This window comes from Salmo trutta, chromosome 8 (genome assembly GCF_901001165.1).
Source record: "Salmo trutta chromosome 8, fSalTru1.1, whole genome shotgun sequence".
NCBI classification, from domain to species: domain Eukaryota; kingdom Metazoa; phylum Chordata; class Actinopteri; order Salmoniformes; family Salmonidae; genus Salmo; species Salmo trutta.
Window position 1 is genome coordinate 45,316,774 of NC_042964.1, and position 16,873 is coordinate 45,333,646.

At 47.5% G+C, this 16,873-nt stretch overlaps 1 protein-coding gene across 1 annotated transcript in view; it reads right to left on the reverse strand.

Annotated features, from left to right (window-relative positions):
* Window positions 1-702: 702 nt before the first annotated feature.
* Window positions 703-16,873, reverse strand: part of LOC115199096 (proline-rich transmembrane protein 4-like) — a 36,661-nt gene continuing 20,490 nt past the window's right edge. Inside the window, exon 3 of the mRNA XM_029761655.1 lies at window positions 703-3,177. Within this exon, the coding sequence (XP_029617515.1) occupies window positions 1,112-3,177 (2,066 nt within the window). The 3' untranslated portion in view covers window positions 703-1,111. The remainder of the gene's footprint in view (window positions 3,178-16,873) is intronic.

A 16,873-nucleotide genomic window follows, 5' to 3' on the forward strand; every position in this document is an offset into this window, starting at 1 on the left:
AGTGTTGAATACCAATTGTCTACCTAATTTAAAAAGATGGAGATCAAGCTATGAAGGAAACATTCTGGTGTTTTGGGGCAGGTACAGCCAACTGGTGCAAAAATAATATTGCGTTGTCAAAAAGAATATCCCCAAATGTAACTATAGAAGATAGGTTATACATGACCTGAAACTTTGTGAAAACAAAACATCCACACTTAAATGTTGACATTGCTCTTTATTTAATCATGTTTTGAGTAATTTTTTTTTTTTTTTTTACATTAATAAAATATTAAGCGGCTTATAAAATGTACTGTGTGTCAGTCAGAAGTTAAAGGACAAGAGTATCGGTGTTATCCTACCAGTATAGTAGTACTGCTGCTCCGCTACAAAGTTGCTGTTAGTTCAAATCAAGCTTTCCTTTATTGGATGGATCTTAAAGCACATCTCTGACATGTCTAATTCTTGATGTAGAGGCTCACAAACAATGATATTTTACTGAATTGAAACAACTTGGCATTGAATAACAATCTTACTCTATGAAAATGTAAAGTACATTTGTTTTATAAGTCCTGTGTAGCTCAGCTGGTAGAGCAGGGTGCTTGCAACACCAGGGTTTGATTCCCACAGGGGACCAGTATGAAGAAGGAAAAAAAGTATGAAAATGTATGCACTCACAATCTGGATACGAGTATGCTAAAATAAGATTTCAGTAGTCGTTTATTAAGTGCTTATTTCAATCACAGTATTATTTATTTGAATGCAAAACGTTTTGTACAAATGTATTTTGCTATCCTGTTCCCCTCTTGAAATGCACAGGAAAACGCAACTTTTAACGTATCAAACTTCATCATCCAATAGCAAATGTGAAAAAAATGTTTCAAATTTCTCCTTGGCATGTGGCATTCTGTGGCACTTAAAAGACTCTTGTCAACATTCTCAAACAAACCCTCTCAATTCATTTACTCAAACATTTGCCACTATTTTACTTTTCTTGACAATGAAGGCTAGCCTAATGAATCAAACCACTCGTTGCTCCTTACAGATCGTGACGCCATCTTGAATCGTTCTTCACAACACCTTATTTCAGCCCAGTCCTCAGTCTTTAGCCCTTGACTGTTGAGAGCTCTACCTACAAGTCAATTGTCTCACTGCAGATGCTCATCGCATCAATCTGTCTGCAGACATTGATGAACTCCTCTTGTACGGACCGGTCCGCTTCAGACTCTAGGTCAAGACTCTCCTGTGAGGCTGACCCCAGTGTGCGATAGTGTCTCTGCATGTGTGAGCCCTGGTGGCTGGAGGCTGTAATGCGGCTTGAGCTGCCGCCTAGGGATGGGGGTTGGGCGTGCCCCTCTGGGCTGGAGCAGAGGACCAGAGAGGACCCCCCTAGTGAGGGTCTGTACAGGGAGCAGGAGGAGGAACTTCCCCTCCAGCATTCTGGGGAAGAGCAGCTGGAGTTGGAGGACAGGGAGGGAGATGGTGGAGCACCCAGGATGGTGTCGCCCGCCATAGGTCGGTTTGGTAGAGGGGTTGGGTGCGGAGGGACCATCTCCACGCAGGAGGTTGTCCGGTATAGGCCTGGGTCGGCTGAGAGGGTCTCTCGAAGCGCCTGGCCACCATTGGGCAGGGTGGACGTGGAGTAGGGGATGTTGAGTGACAGGTCACTGCAGCAAAATGGTATGGACGGTCTGAAGAGGCTTATGGGAAAGAGGTCCTCGCTGAAGAGCGCCTCGTCAATACTACGGCGCAGGTTGATGGGCGATGGCGGCCGCAGGTCAGCCGTGGAGTCACTGGTGAAGGAGGAACCCCCGGACGCTGCTCCACCACCCCTGTCCTCGGGCTTGCTGGAGCCAGGCAGATCCAAATTCAGGTCCAGGTCTCTGTAAGCCAAGGCCCGGTTGCTGTGGTACAGGAGGTCCAGGCCGTTCAAGCTGCTGCCTAGCCTTTCATCCACCAGCGTGTAGAGGGGCAGGCACTCTGTCTCCCCGTGCCCAATGTCGCAGATGGCCAGCTTCTCCTGCTGGCTCAGGGTCCACTGGTAGGTTCCCGGCATAATGGGCGACTTGATCGCCAGCAGCTCCGTCCAGCAGCTTCCAGGCTGGGGAAGGTGGTCAGAGCAGTAGATTGGCTGGGCCACCACCAGGGCTAGGGTGAGACAAACTCCGGCCTCACAAACCCTGCAGCTGAGCTGGAAGGTCCACCAAGGCCAGGGGCGGAACACGTCTGCTCCTCCGGCCAGCCCCAGAGAGTGGAGCATGGCGTACAGCTGCAGCCCGGCGCATGCCAGGCAGAACAGAGCCGAAAGGCACACTGTCGCAGCCGCACGATCCCAGTCCCTGCTCTCTGCGAATGGACAGCGGTTGTATCGCTCAGCCGGCGTGGGCGAGGTGTTATTCAGGTGGTAAATGTGCTTTGAGTCCGCCCGTACGTAGCAGAAGAACACAAAATAGGCGACCGATAGAAAAGAAACCAGCGCCACAAACGCTCCCCGGGAGATGAGCGAGATGAAGAGGCAGAAGGGTGCCCTCCTCTGGTAGAGCCTCAGCAGTGCGACGGGACCGAAAGCTGCTGCGAAGTGCAGCAACACCAGACAGGCCAGGAAACAGGGTCTCTGGAAGGCTGAGTAGGATAGCTGCATCCTGGAGCGCATGGAGAGGAGCAGGAAGACCAGGCCGAAGGCTGCAGTCAGGCAGGGGAACGGGGCTTCATAGAGCAGGAGGGAGGCCTCGGTGGAGGACAGCCGGTCCTGGTGGCCGTAGGCATCGTAGAGGAGGGAGAAAGCCCTGGTACACCCTGCAGCCAGGAGGAAGACGCTGACCAGGGCGAAGTAGCCACAGCCGGAAGGGCAGCGCAGGGGCAGGCACAGCAGGTTGAGCGCCGAGGCCAGGGTCACCATGGCGAAGATGGAGCCCAGACCGTACACGTGTGCATCCCAGGCTAACCCCCAGGCAGCCATGGCGCTGTTCCAATCAGAATGCAGGGATACGAACATGGGCCGGGCCGGAATCAGGAAGGGGTTATTTGATTGGTTGGTGGAGGGGGTGTTGGCGGTGGGGAGGACGTCAGAGGTGGTGGGCGGCGCCCAGGTGTCAGAGATGTTGCAGATTCCCGAACGTTCCTGATTGCAGTCTGGGAGGTAGGTGGCTTCACTGCCCGTTGGGTCAGACAGCCAATCTTCAGGATCAGGAAGGTTACCTGAAAAAAACATGGGAAAATATAGAATTTCAATTTCGATTCCATAAAATGTTGATCGGTTCCTAAAAATCTATTTGTCATGAGATTTGACATATGAAATCCACCTGTGGCCATCTGACCGTCCAAAATATAGATCAATGCCATATGCAGCAGCGTCTATACAGCGCAATGCTGCACAGCCACATCTGTCCTCAGGATGCTGTTTTCCGATAACAGCATAGTAATACAATTTACCAGCAGAGGGCAACACCCAAGAGAGTCCATCCTAAACAGGCACAAATGAGAATACACAACGTTTACTCAACATTCGAGCCTAGACACCAATGGGCTGAGGGCCAAGTCTGCGAAAGCATGTATAAAAGTCAGAATCTGTAAGGAGGCCACTTCCAACTGGACTGGGCTTAGAAAGGGGGGAAGAGAAAAGGGCAGATCAGTGGGGCCTGAAGACCACAGAGCTGGTTCCTTCTTTCTATGACATAAGCAGCCAGTGAACATCTGTTGTTTCCATACAAACATGGACGATGATGATTGTATTATACATGTTATATAGTGCACCGTGGGAGGAAATGGCTGTTAGTGGCTTGGTTCGGGACAGACTGGGAGTGTCCCTTTTTAAATTGTACATGTGTGTATGTATGAACTCTGGCTTTGCTGCAAGACTCATCTGCACTGTTAAACGTATATGTTTATAAAGGCTACTGGTAAGGTCAATGCATGGAAGATGACGTGGATGTGTACCTAGTAGTCATTACACACAAACAAATGCATCACGGATGGGCACCAGCGACGGTTTCCCTCGCACGGTTTTAGGCTCTTCCTTTTCAAAGCGAGCTTTACAGACTTCGGCAGCCAACATCTTACATGACGTCCATAATAGCCATTAGCCAAAGCATTATCCTCAATCAATGCCACTTCAGTAAAACAGATCAGCTAGGACATCAAACAGAGCAATGCGTACCCATGTATTTCCATGCTTCTCCTCTCTCCGCCTATAGAAGAGGTGAAAACCGAGAGAAAGAGGCTGAATTACATCTTGTATCCAAACACAGACACAGTCTCATCAGTCATTCAAGCCCAGCCCTATCAGATATCATCTACAGGAGGTTGGTGGCACCTTAATTGGGGAGGACAGGCTCGTGGTAATGGCTGGAGCGGAATCAATGGAATGGTATCATTCCGTTTGCTCCGTTCCAGACATTATTATAATGAGCCGTCCTTCTCCCAGGCTCCTTATTGGGCTACAGAGACGGGTCAAACGAGCAGGATATCCATGTATACAGGGAGGTACTAGCAGTTACAGAGCTGCATGATTTGTAGGCTGCTAGATGTAGAGTACCTTGTGACTGTGAAACGTCTGTGATAGTGGTGTGAAGTGGACTGTGTGGGTTGGATTTGAGTAAAATAAGGATGCTTTTAAATATTGTATAATATAACCCAGGCATTTGTCAAATGGCCCCAAAATGTGGTCTTTATTGTACCAAAATGTGGTCTTTATGGTACTAAAATGTGGTCTTTATGGTACTAAAATGTGGTCTTTATGGTACCAAAATGTGGTCTTTATGGTACTAAAATGCAGTTTGGATGATAAAGACGTGTGGCAAAACGAGAATACCTCATGTCTGGTGGTACATTGATTGCATGTTGGTATGCAACCTCGATTTATGTACAAACTTCTGTACCACAGAACTAGTCATGTATTTATACATTTAAGTTGTCCCTTTTCTCTTGTGATATATGAGGCCCTAGCTCCTCTGATTGTGTTGTGTTGAATGGTAGCTGTCTGTTTCCCCACCCCGTCTCAGTCCCAGACCCGTAATGGACTGTTTTGTTTGTGACGTCTCTTGTCCTGTTTCCTCCCTCGAAGACCACTCTTCTTTTTTTCGCTCTCTCTCTCTGACACACACGCTCTCTCTTCCTCTCAACTTCTACCCCATCTTTTTGTCTCTCTCTCTTCCTCTCATAACCTCTACCCCATCTTTTTGTCTCTCTCTTCCTCTCATAACCTCTACCCCATCTTTTTGTCTCTCTCTCTTCCTCTCATAACCTCTACCCCATCTTTTTGTCTCTCTCTCTTCCTCTCATAACCTCTACCCCATCTTTTTGTCTCTCTCTCTTCCTCTCATAACCTCTACCCCATCTTTTTGTCTCTCTCTCTTCCTCTCATAACCTCTACCCCATCTTTTTGTCTCTCTCTCTTCCTCTCATAACCTCTACCCCATCTTTTTGTGTCTCTCTCTTCCTTCCGCATTGCCTTCTCTCTCCCTGTCTAAATACACTGCCTGGCAAACCCTGGCTCAATTGAGCTCTAATGTGAACAGGTATGGTGTGTGTGCATGTGGCCCTGCAACCATATTGTGGATGCTGAAACACAAAACCCAGTGCCGTTTTCTCTCTGTTTAATGCAAGAGTGCTTCCTGTTAACATGGTGTGTTGTAGAAAGGTTGTCATTAAGACTGTATTCTCCACCTCCCATCAGCCTCGCTGGTCCCTCTCATTAGCCGACCAAAGAAACCTCTCCACTCTAATCAGGAAGCCCAAACCACAACACTGACTCCTGAACGTTTCTATCAATGTCTGACTCGAGTGGCTGATCCTTTTAAAGAGGGGCTTTAACATAAACCTCAGCGCTGTTCTGCAGAGTACTGATTGTCTTCTTTTGGCACCCGTTTATTCTTCATTCCGTGCTCAGCCCCCGACTCCCGAGATTCAGTGTGAGTTGATGACGAAACCGTCAAGCTCTGGGAAATATGAACCTGAGTGAGCGATCTGTCTGACGGCACATCACCATTTTTATTTTACCTCTGACATACGGTTGCGAGACGGGCGACCGTGGCTTTAATCATGGCGCTAATGCGGTGAAATACTGACTGACAATGTTTTAAGAGACTTTGTTTTTCTCCGATGCAGGGTTTTTTAATTAAGCCCGCTGAATCTTTACTGGGCAGAAATGAAAAGTGGTTAAAGCGGTTCCACTGTGCATCGTTCCATGATGTTTCTCTATCTAGTCCCCTGTAGGATATACTGTAGCCTGGCGCAACATGGCTATTGATAAATTCCCTTTAAGTTTTGCACAGTTGCACATTTAATGAGTGTCCGTTCAGCTGAATATATAGCAGACTCTGCAGTTACAACAGTCTTGTACACGTCTAAAATCCACTGAGGTGAATCAGCACACTAACTGCTCTCACATAGTTTATTACTCAACTAATCTGGAGGGTGAAAGGAACATTAAATTGTATTTGTTCTGACAGGGTTAGAATTACACTGGCTGCCAGGGGTTCTGGGCACTCTCATAACAAATCAGTGCCCCTCCCCAAAAGCAATAACATGGCACCCCCATAGAATATTAGTGTTGGTTCAGCCCACTATTTTTCAGCCACCTGTATGAGTCAGAAACTCATTGGGACCATCCCTGATGATGACACCTACACCTAATCATGTTATGATAAGAGGTGGTGCCTGATATGTTGCTTATCTGTCACTAAAAGATTCCTTTTGAAGATGGCTATTACTACAGGAGAGACGAGAAGCGGTGTCGTAACAATACTGATGTAATATTGTCACAACAGACACCCTGCCTGCACAGTGTGGGAGATGTGGGCGGGGTTTAACACAAACAGGAAGTGCCAGGCGAGGCAACTGCCACTGATGAGGGCGGACATGTGGCAGGCCAGTCGCTTGTTCCGACCGTTTGTTTACTTTCCTGGGCGATGCCCTAGCTGACCCGGCGGGCACAGTGGAAACGTGACGGGTTTCTGGACTAGAGCCAAGGGTTCCTGCCTGTCTCGCTCGGGTCAAATAATCGCCCATCGGAGCGTCCAGCAAGTCAGCCGGCCTGGATCCCCGCCCCCGTTGGAATGTGGCGGTGTGACGGGGACAGCGAAGTCCGTTCCGTCGCGTGTTGCTGTCTAGTTCTAGTCTACATTCCACTTGTGACAAACCCTTCAGGTTTACAGTCAGTAACAAATATGAATGTCATGTCACTGCCCGGATTCAATGCCAACAGCCTATGTGTAACAGTGTAGGTTCCGTCCCTCTCTTCGCCCCAACCCGGGCTCGAACCAGGGACCCTTGCACACATCAACAACTGACACCCCACGAAGCATCGTTACCCATCGCGCCACAAAAGGGAAACCCTACTTCAAGTCTCAGAGCGAGTGATGTCACTGATTGAAATGCTATTAGCGCGCACCACCGCTAATTAACTAGCCATTTCACATCGGTTACGTATGTATGTATGTATGTATGTATGTATGTATGTATGTATGTATGTATACACCATAATCAATAACAAGCTACTTTACAATAGCCTGGGCAGAGGTTTTTGTAGATGGTTAGAAAATAGAGAAAAAGAAGGAAATTCCAACTCATCAGGTGCAGGACAGAAGAACGTATTCAATAAAAAGATTACCTGACGATGATCCAACTCGGATCAAAGTGTTGTCTTTTTTGTTCGTCTGATTAAATCGCCATTGAAACATACCAGAGTTGCGGACATACTGTAAGGTTCCCATAGTTCAACTGAAGTTGAGCGATTAGTATCAGACTTACTTCAGACGAACTTTTACTATTTTAATGTTTCCATGGTGATGTATGTCTCCTACCTCAGCAGTTATGCCTTAAATGCCCAATGCATCTGTTTTTATCTCAATATCAAATCATTTCTGGGCAACAATTAAGTACCTTATTGTTATTTTTTTCAATTAAAATTGTACAAAAAAATAAACAAATTGCTTCTTAGCAAAGACACATTTCTCAAGCAAGAATTTTGCTAGGACTATGGTAGTGGTCTGAGTGAGGGGCCTAAGCTTTATGGGAGGGATATGGAACCTCAACACTAGCTGTTATTGGCAGAGAGGTTTAAAACCCTCGTTGTTATTGGTCTATGGGCGGCAGATAGCCTCAAGGTTAGTGTTGGGCCAGTAACCAAAAGGTCGCTTGTTCGCGTACCAGAGCCGACAAGGAGAAAGTCTGTCGCTGTGCCCTTGAGCAAGGTACTTAACTCTAATTGCTTCAGGGGGACTGTACGTGACCCTGGCCATGACCTCACTCTCTGTGGGTGTCTCAGGGAGAGTTGGGATATGCAAGAAACACATTTCCATTATACACTTGTGTGTAACAGGACAAATATAAGCACCCCAAAAATATTATTAACTATTGCCTGTCGCCAGGCAGTCCAAAACTCCATCCCACCTGAGCAGGCAGAAATCACAGCCGGTCTTGTCAAACAGCTCTTACGTTAATACAGCATTATCAGCATTTTCACAATTTCACACTATTATTCCAACCTCATAGTGTGGAAATACAGGTAACCACCAACATAAAGTGTCATAATAGGGCGTTGGGCCACCACGAGGCACCTGAACACCTTCAATGTGCCTTGGCAAGTTGGCATAGATTCTACAAGTGTCTAGAACTCTATTGGAGGGATGCAACACCATTCTTCCACGAGAAATTCCATCATTTGGTGTTTTGTGGATGCTGGTGGAAAACACTGTCTCAGGTGCCGCTCCAGAATCTCCCATAAATGTTCCATTGGGTTGAGCTCTGGTGACTGAGACAGCCATGGCATATGGTTTACATCGTTTTCATGCTCATCAAACCATTCAGTGACCACTCGTGCCCTGTGGATGGGGGCTCCACTCCCATCAGGATAGACATGATTCACCATAGGTTGAAGGTGATCACTCAGAATGGCTGTGTATTAATTGACATTTACCTTGCCCTCTAAGGGATTGAGTGGAGCTAAACCATGCTAGGAAAATGCACCCCACAGAGCCACCAGAACCTTCATTTACTCAAGGGTTTCCATTATCTTGACAGTTACCTGTATATATAAAACACAGGGAAATCACGTTTTTGACAGCACTGGGCCTTTAATACTCTTAATATGCCTTTTATTGATTTTCATCACATCAACTGATGGGTAAAAAAGAGCATCAGTGGTCATGAAGGAAGTAGGAGGAGAGGAACCAGTTGAAGACTATTTGGCCCAGGACCCCAGTGTAAACCTTGACACCTGACTGCAGAACTCAACTCCCACCGACACCCTCCCCTCCGTCTTTCTAATTGGTCTCCTGTTGTCCCCGCGTCAGGAAAATCCAAGGCTTCATTTAGCTTTCATCTGTTTTCCTTCACTTTCAATTTCACTGTCCTCAGAAAGGCAATTCAGCCGGAACGACTGTTGGAGGAGCTGTCATGCACATTGAAGAGGAGAGAATTGTATTTTGTGGCAAAATGGGTTGAGTGGAAAGATCTGATACGATCCCAAAGCCCCTTTACATCAACAGACCCTGGCCTGCTACAGTCCTACATGGGAACATGTTATGGACTCATTTGATCATTGTTAGGATATTTGATTTGCATGATAAGGAGGCAGCAAATTCTCTCTCTCTCACACACACAAGCCTCTGTGGTGACACGTCATCTGCAGTAGCACATTTAACTAGTCTATTTTTACTATTCGGCTGAATAGACCTGCTATTTCTGGGCAGTAATGTGGGTTACATCTGCTGCGGAGAAGTGGGTTTCAAATAAACTTCTTAATTAACACATGATTAATGAATCATTACTGACCACCCACCAGATGTTTCTACTTCCTCTCTACCTGGGATGCTCTTCTGAAAAAAGTTGCTACTAATCAAACGAAGAGAGGGAGAGAGGTCCTTAGCTAGACTCCGGCTGGTAATTGTTCAACAACACGGTTCCAACCAACAGTCACCTCCCTTTGGAGGCAATTAGAGACTGTAGGAAGGGCTGAGGAAAATGTTTCTGCCTGGCTGCTGTGACTCTCAGACAGATTACAGCTAGTTTGACAGATTGTGTTGAGCTAGATTGGGGAAGTAAGTAAGCGAGGAGTGCTTGTGATGTAGTGTGTGTGTGTGTGTGTGTGTCTAAGGGTCTGTGCATGCGTATCTTTGTGTGTCCAGTATCTTATTTGTGTTTGTGTGATGTTAAGTGTGATCCAGTTACCTGTAATCAGTGGCTTTGACGTTGTCGTCGTAATGACTCCTGGTGGTATTTGTATTTATTATGGATCCCCATTAGTTCCTGCCAAGGCAGCAGCTACTCTTCCTGGGGTCCAGCAAAATGAAGGCAGTTATACAATTTTTAAAAACCTTACAATACATTCATAGCAGATTTCACAACACACTAAGTGTGTGCCCTCAGGCCCCTACTCCACTACCACATATCTACAACACAAAATCCATGTGTACGTGTGCGTCTGTTATCATGTGTGTGTATGCATGTGTCTGTGTTTCTTCACAGTCCCCGCTGTTCCATAAGGTGTATTTTTATCTGTTTTTTTATATGATTCTACTGCTTGCATTAGTTACCTGATGTGGAAAAGAGTTCCATGTAGTCATGGCTCCATGTAATACTGTGCGCCTCCCATGGTCTGTTCTGGACTTGGGGACTGTAAAGGGACCTGTCTTGAGGGACCATGTCTTGTGCATGGGTGTCTGAGCTGTGTGCTAGTCGTTTGAACAGACAGCTCTGTGTTTTCAACATGTCAATACCTCTCACGAATATAAGTAGTGATGAAGTCTGTCCTCCACTTTGAGCCAGGAGAGATTTACATGCATATCATTCATGTTAGCTCCCTGTGTACTTTTAAGGTCCAGCCGTGCTGCCTTGTTCTGAGCCAATTGTAAAGTCCCTCTTTGTGTCACCTGACCACACGATTGAACAGTAGTCCAGGTTGACCAAACTAGGGCCTGTAGGACCTGCCTTGTTGATAGTGTTGTTAAGAAGGCAGAGCAGCGCTTTATTATGGACAGACTTCTCCCCATCTTAGCCACTGTTGTATCAATATGTTTTAACCATGACAGTTTACAATCCAGGGTTACTCCAAGCAGTTTAGTCACCTCAACTTGCTAAATTTCCACATGATTTATTACAAGATTTAGTTGAGGTTTAGGGTTTAGTGAATGATTTGTCCCAAACACAATGCTTCCACAATATGAAATATAAAGGACTAACTCATTCCTGTGGTGTCCTCGCTACAGAATCTATCCCATCTTCATCCCCATCCTGCCGCTCCTCATCAGGAACCACTGAGGAGATAGAGTTACGCAATTCAATCTCCGAGACAATAAAAACAACATACTGTAGAGTACAGTACTGCACATGACTTGAATCACGACCGCTCTGAGATCGTCAGAGCAACACAGAGTAGGGGAATACTGACGTGTCTTGGAAGGCAGTTGAGAGATGGGCATGGCAGGAACATTTCATAACCCAGATATGTCAAATGCATCCTTCTCTCGTCCGTTTAGCCGTAGCCAGCCATCCGTGGTCCAGTAGTCGGGCCTGTGTAGTCTAATCACATTGACTTCTTCCTCTGTGTGTGTGTGTGTGTGTGTGTGTGTGTGTGTGTGTGTGTGTGTGTGTGTGCGTGTGGATATGCATCCTGACCTGTTACGGCCTGACATCAATGTCTCTGCCACATCATCCATCTTACAGATGTAACAAGGGAAAAACAACGGCAAACAATTTCCATTTATCTCAAGTCAAAGCACTCATACAGAACAGACTGGACAGAACAGAGACTGCCTTATTCTAAAGCCATCTCTCTCATTCTCTGTCAAGCGCTCCCTCTCTCCTCTCTCTTCTCTTCTCTCTTCTCACCTCTCGATGAATCTTAAACACTGATCTAGTATGAGCGTACCACAACCCAAACTCTTGATTCTTAATCTATCGCCAGTCCTCCATTCTAAACCCCTTGGGCTAAATTCCCTGACAGACTGGGGTCTAAAGCAGAGCCCACCCATTCCCTGACAGACTGGGGTCTAAAGCAGAACCCACCCATTCCCTGACAGACTGGGGTCTAAAGCAGAGCCCACCCAGACAGACTGGGGTCTAAAGCAGAGCCCACCCAGACAGACTGGGGTCTAAAGCAGAGCCCACCCATTCCCTGACAGACAGGGGTCTAAAGCAGAGCCCACCCATTCCCTGACAGACTGGGGTCTAAAGCAGAACCCACCCATTCCCTGACAGACTGGGGTCTAAAGCAGAGCCCACCCAGACAGACTGGGGTCTAAAGCAGAGCCCACCCAGACAGGCTGGGGTCTAAAGCAGAGCCCACCCATTCCCTGACAGACTGGGGTCTAAAGCAGAGCTCACCCATTCCCTGACAGACTGGGGTCTAAAGCAGAGCCCACCCATTCCCTGACAGACAGGGGTCTAAAGCAGAGCCCACCCATTCCCTGACAGACTGGGGTCTAAAGCAGAGCCCACCCATTCCCTGACAGACGGGTCTAAAGCAGAGCCCACCCATTCCCTGACAGACTGGGGTCTAAAGCAGAGACCACCCATTCCCTGACAGACGGGTCTAAAGCAGAGCCCACCCATTCCCTGACAGACTGGGGTCTAAAGCAGAGCCCACCCATTCCCTGACAGACTGGGGTCTAAAGCAGAGCCCACCCATTCCCTGACAGACTGGGGTCTAAAGCAGAGCCCACCCATTCCCTGACAGACAGGGGTCTAAAGCAGAGCCCACCCATTCCCTGACAGACTGGGGTCTAAAGCAGAGCTCACCCATTCCCTGACAGACTGGGGTCTAAAGCAGAGCCCACCCATTCCCCGACAGACTGGGGTCTAAAGCAGAGCCCATCCATTCCCCGACAGACTGGGGTCTAAAGCAGAGCCCACCCATTCCCCGACAGACTGGGGTCTAAAGCAGAGCCCACCCATTCCCCGACAGACTGGGGTCTAAAGCAGAGCCCACCCATTCCCCGACAGACTGGGGTCTAAAGCAGAACCCACCCATTCCCTGACAGACTGGGGTCTAAAGCAGAGCCCACCCATTCCCTGACAGACTGGGGTCTAAAGCAGAGCCCACCCATTCCCTGACAGACTGGGGTCTAAAGCAGAGCCCACCCATTCCCTGACAGACTGGGGTCTAAAGCAGAGCCCACCCATTCCCTGACAGGCTGGGGTCTAAAGCAGAGCCCACCCATTCCCTGACAGACTGGGGTCTAAAGCAGAGCCCACCCATTCCCTGACAGGCTGGGGTCTAAAGCAGAGCCCACCCATTCCCTGACAGACTGGGGTCTAAAGCAGAGCCCACCCATTCCCTGACAGACTGGGGTCTAAAGCAGAGCCCACCCATTCCCTGACAGACTGGGGTCTAAAGCAGAGCCCACCCATTCCCTGACAGACTGGGGTCTAAAGCAGAGCCCACCCATTCCCTGACAGACTGGGGTCTAAAGCAGAGCCCACCCATTCCCTGACAGACTGGGGTCTAAAGCAGAGCCCACCCATTCCCTGACAGACTGGGGTCTAAAGCAGAGCCCACCCATTCCCTGACAGACAGGGGTCTAAAGCAGAGCCCACCCATTCCCTGACAGACGGGTCTAAAGCAGAGCCCACCCATTCCCTGACAGACTGGGGTCTAAAGCAGAGCCCACCCATTCCCTGACAGACTGGGGTCTAAAGCAGAGCCCACCCATTCCCTGACAGACAGGGGTCTAAAGCAGAGCCCACCCATTCCCTGACAGACGGGTCTAAAGCAGAGCCCACCCATTCCCTGACAGACTGGGGTCTAAAGCAGAGCCCACCCATTCCCTGACAGACTGGGGTCTAAAGCAGAGCCCACCCATTCCCTGACAGACGGGTCTAAAGCAGAGCCCACCCATTCCCTGACAGACTGGGGTCTAAAGCAGAGCCCACCCATTCCCTGACAGACAGGGGTCTAAAGCAGAGCCCACCCATTCCCTGACAGACTGGGGTCTAAAGCAGAGCCCACCCATTCCCTGACAGACAGGGGTCTAAAGCAGAGCCCACCCATTCCCTGACAGACGGGTCTAAAGCAGAGCCCACCCATCACTGCATTACTCTGTTGACCTCTGCACAGCTACATCCATACCTTGGCCAAATGAGAGGCTGAATTATGAGCAGTGCAGATGTGGTGACACACACACACTGGTATACACAGAGACACAGATGGCATCAATACACACACACTGGCATACACAGTGACACACATGGCATTAATACACATACTCTGGCGTGCACAGAGATCCACAGGGCATCAATACACACACACACACACCGAGACACACATGACATCAATACACACACTCTGGTGTACACAGAGTCACAGGGCATCAATACACACACACACACACACACACACACTGGCATACACAGAGACACACTGGGCATCAATACACACACACGCACTGGGTAGAGGGCTCTTGGTTCAGAAGCTGACAGCTCTTATCCCTGTCAGGAGAGTGTTATCTGCAACCCTCAGCAGGCTGATATAACCTCAGTTAACTCTATTCAACCCTACACTACTGTCTCACTATAGTTGATATAACCTCAGTTAACTCTATTCAACCCTACACTACTGTCTCACTATAGTTGATATAACCTCAGTTAACTCTATTCAACCCTACACTACTGTCTCACTATAGTTGATACAACCTCAGTTAACTCTATTCAACCCTACACTACTGTCTCACTATAGTTGATTCAACCTCAGTTAACTCTATTCAACCCTACACTACTGTCTCACTATAGTTGATATAACCTCAGTTAACTCTATTCAACCCTACACTACTGTCTCACTATAGTTGATATAACCTCAGTTAACTCTATTCAACCCTACACTACTGTCTCACTATAGTTGATATAACCTCAGTTAACTCTATTCAACCCTACACTACTGTCTCACTATAGTTGATATAACCTCAGTTAACTCTATTCAACCCTACACTGCTGTAACTTATCATCAAGACCGGTATGATTCACATGTTGTTATGGTAAGATAGTATGGAGTGTATTGTTGACATGGTGTCATCACTACATTCACACAGAGTGCTAGATCACTGCAGTGTTTTTGGTGTGCAGGTCTAAGAGTGTTCCTCTTGCGTTAGCGGTAATTAGCATGAGTAACGAGCTCTGCACAAAGCAAGAGGGGGATAGTTAACGAGGGGCTGGTACTCCCACTACACACAAGTGCACATCCTTAGGATTGGCAGAGTTCTGTGCTTACTCCCAAACCCCCAGGGTGCGAAGAAGGGAATGCACACACAATATTTTCTCTCTCTCCCTCTCTCTCTCTCTCCTGCACCAAAACACAGAGAGGAGCAGGGCTATTAGAACTGTACTCACACTGCTGATACCATTTTGTCTGGTCATCACAAAGTTACATAAACCACTATATTAGCACCTCACATGGAAGATACTGGTGATCAGCTAATGTTGGGGATAATGAGAGAAAGATGGGGAGAGAGAGAGACGGGGGTGGTGTTGAGGGCTGTTATCTTCTTATCCTGATGAATATATATCACATATATATCACTGTGCCTACGTTCTTATAAGCATAGCTTGTTGTATCCATATCATTTCCTGCTTAGTTATTACCTTTACCTGAACTGATCTGTTCTTACATTGATTGCCTCTAGGTTCTAATGTCCATCTGTCTGTTAGCAGCGCTAAGGTTTATCCGTCTCTCCACTCTTAGAGGAGATTCCTAATGTGTGTGTATAATGGGTGGCAGGATTATTTATAGATCTTGTTTGTGTACCCTCTTGACTTGGTTTTCTCTCTCGGTGGGTGTGTGTGTCAAAGTGCATATTTTTAGGTGCGATTCGCCACAGCTCCAGTATTAAAAGGATCAGTTCCTCTGCTTTCCATGGTTGGACAGACAGAGACAGAGACAGAGAGACAGAGACAGAGACAGAGAGAGAGACAGAGAGACAGAGAGACAGACAGAGAGACAGAGAGACAGAGAGAGAGAGAGAGAGAGAGAGAGAGAGAGAGAAACCCTAGAGACTTCCACAGAGGAATGTTTCAGCAGATCTCTGACACCATGCCCAGACGCGCGCGCCCGCCCGCCATCGTTCACAAATAGATTTGGTCCCCCTACACCAAACGAGATCCCGACACGCAGGTTGAAATATGAAAATATATTAATTTGGGGACAGGTCGGAAAGCATTAAACATTTATGTCAATTTAGCTAGATTGCTGTTGCTAGCTAATTTGTCCTATTTAGCTAGATTGCTGTTGCTAGCTAATTTGTCCTATTTAGCTAGATTGCTGTTGCTAGCTAATTTGTCCTGGGATATAAACGTTGAGTTGTTATTTTACCTGAAATGCACAAGGTCCTCTACTCCGACAATTAATCCACACATAAACGATCAACCTAATTGTTTCTAGTCATCTCTCCTCCTTCCAGGCTTTTTCTTCTTTGGACTTGTGGTGATTGGCATCTAAACCTACATAGAATTATCACGACTGACTGACCGACCTCAGTTCATCTTTCAATCACCCACGTAGGTATTACCAATGAGGAGATGGCACATGGGTATCTGCTTCTATAAACCAATGAGGAGATGGGAGAAGCAGGACTTGCACCGCATTCAGCGTCACAAATAGAACTGACTTCTATTTTAGAGCTTGGCAATGCAGATGCTCGCGAGTGAGCAGTGTGGGTGCAATGATTGAATAACATGTATGTGTACATTTATTTTGCAACGCTCGCGCACGCGACACAAGCGGTGTGGTCAGCATGTGAGACTTCACCCTCCAAGGTGCATGATGTCTGGCAGTCCAATTGACCCTTTGCTAAGTTCCGCCCCAACATTTTTGGCAACCAATCGCAGCACTCCAATGGATAGCAACTGTCGTTGAGTCCGATGCTTCGGACAAGCGCACGTTCAAATCTCATGAAAGCCAGTGAGG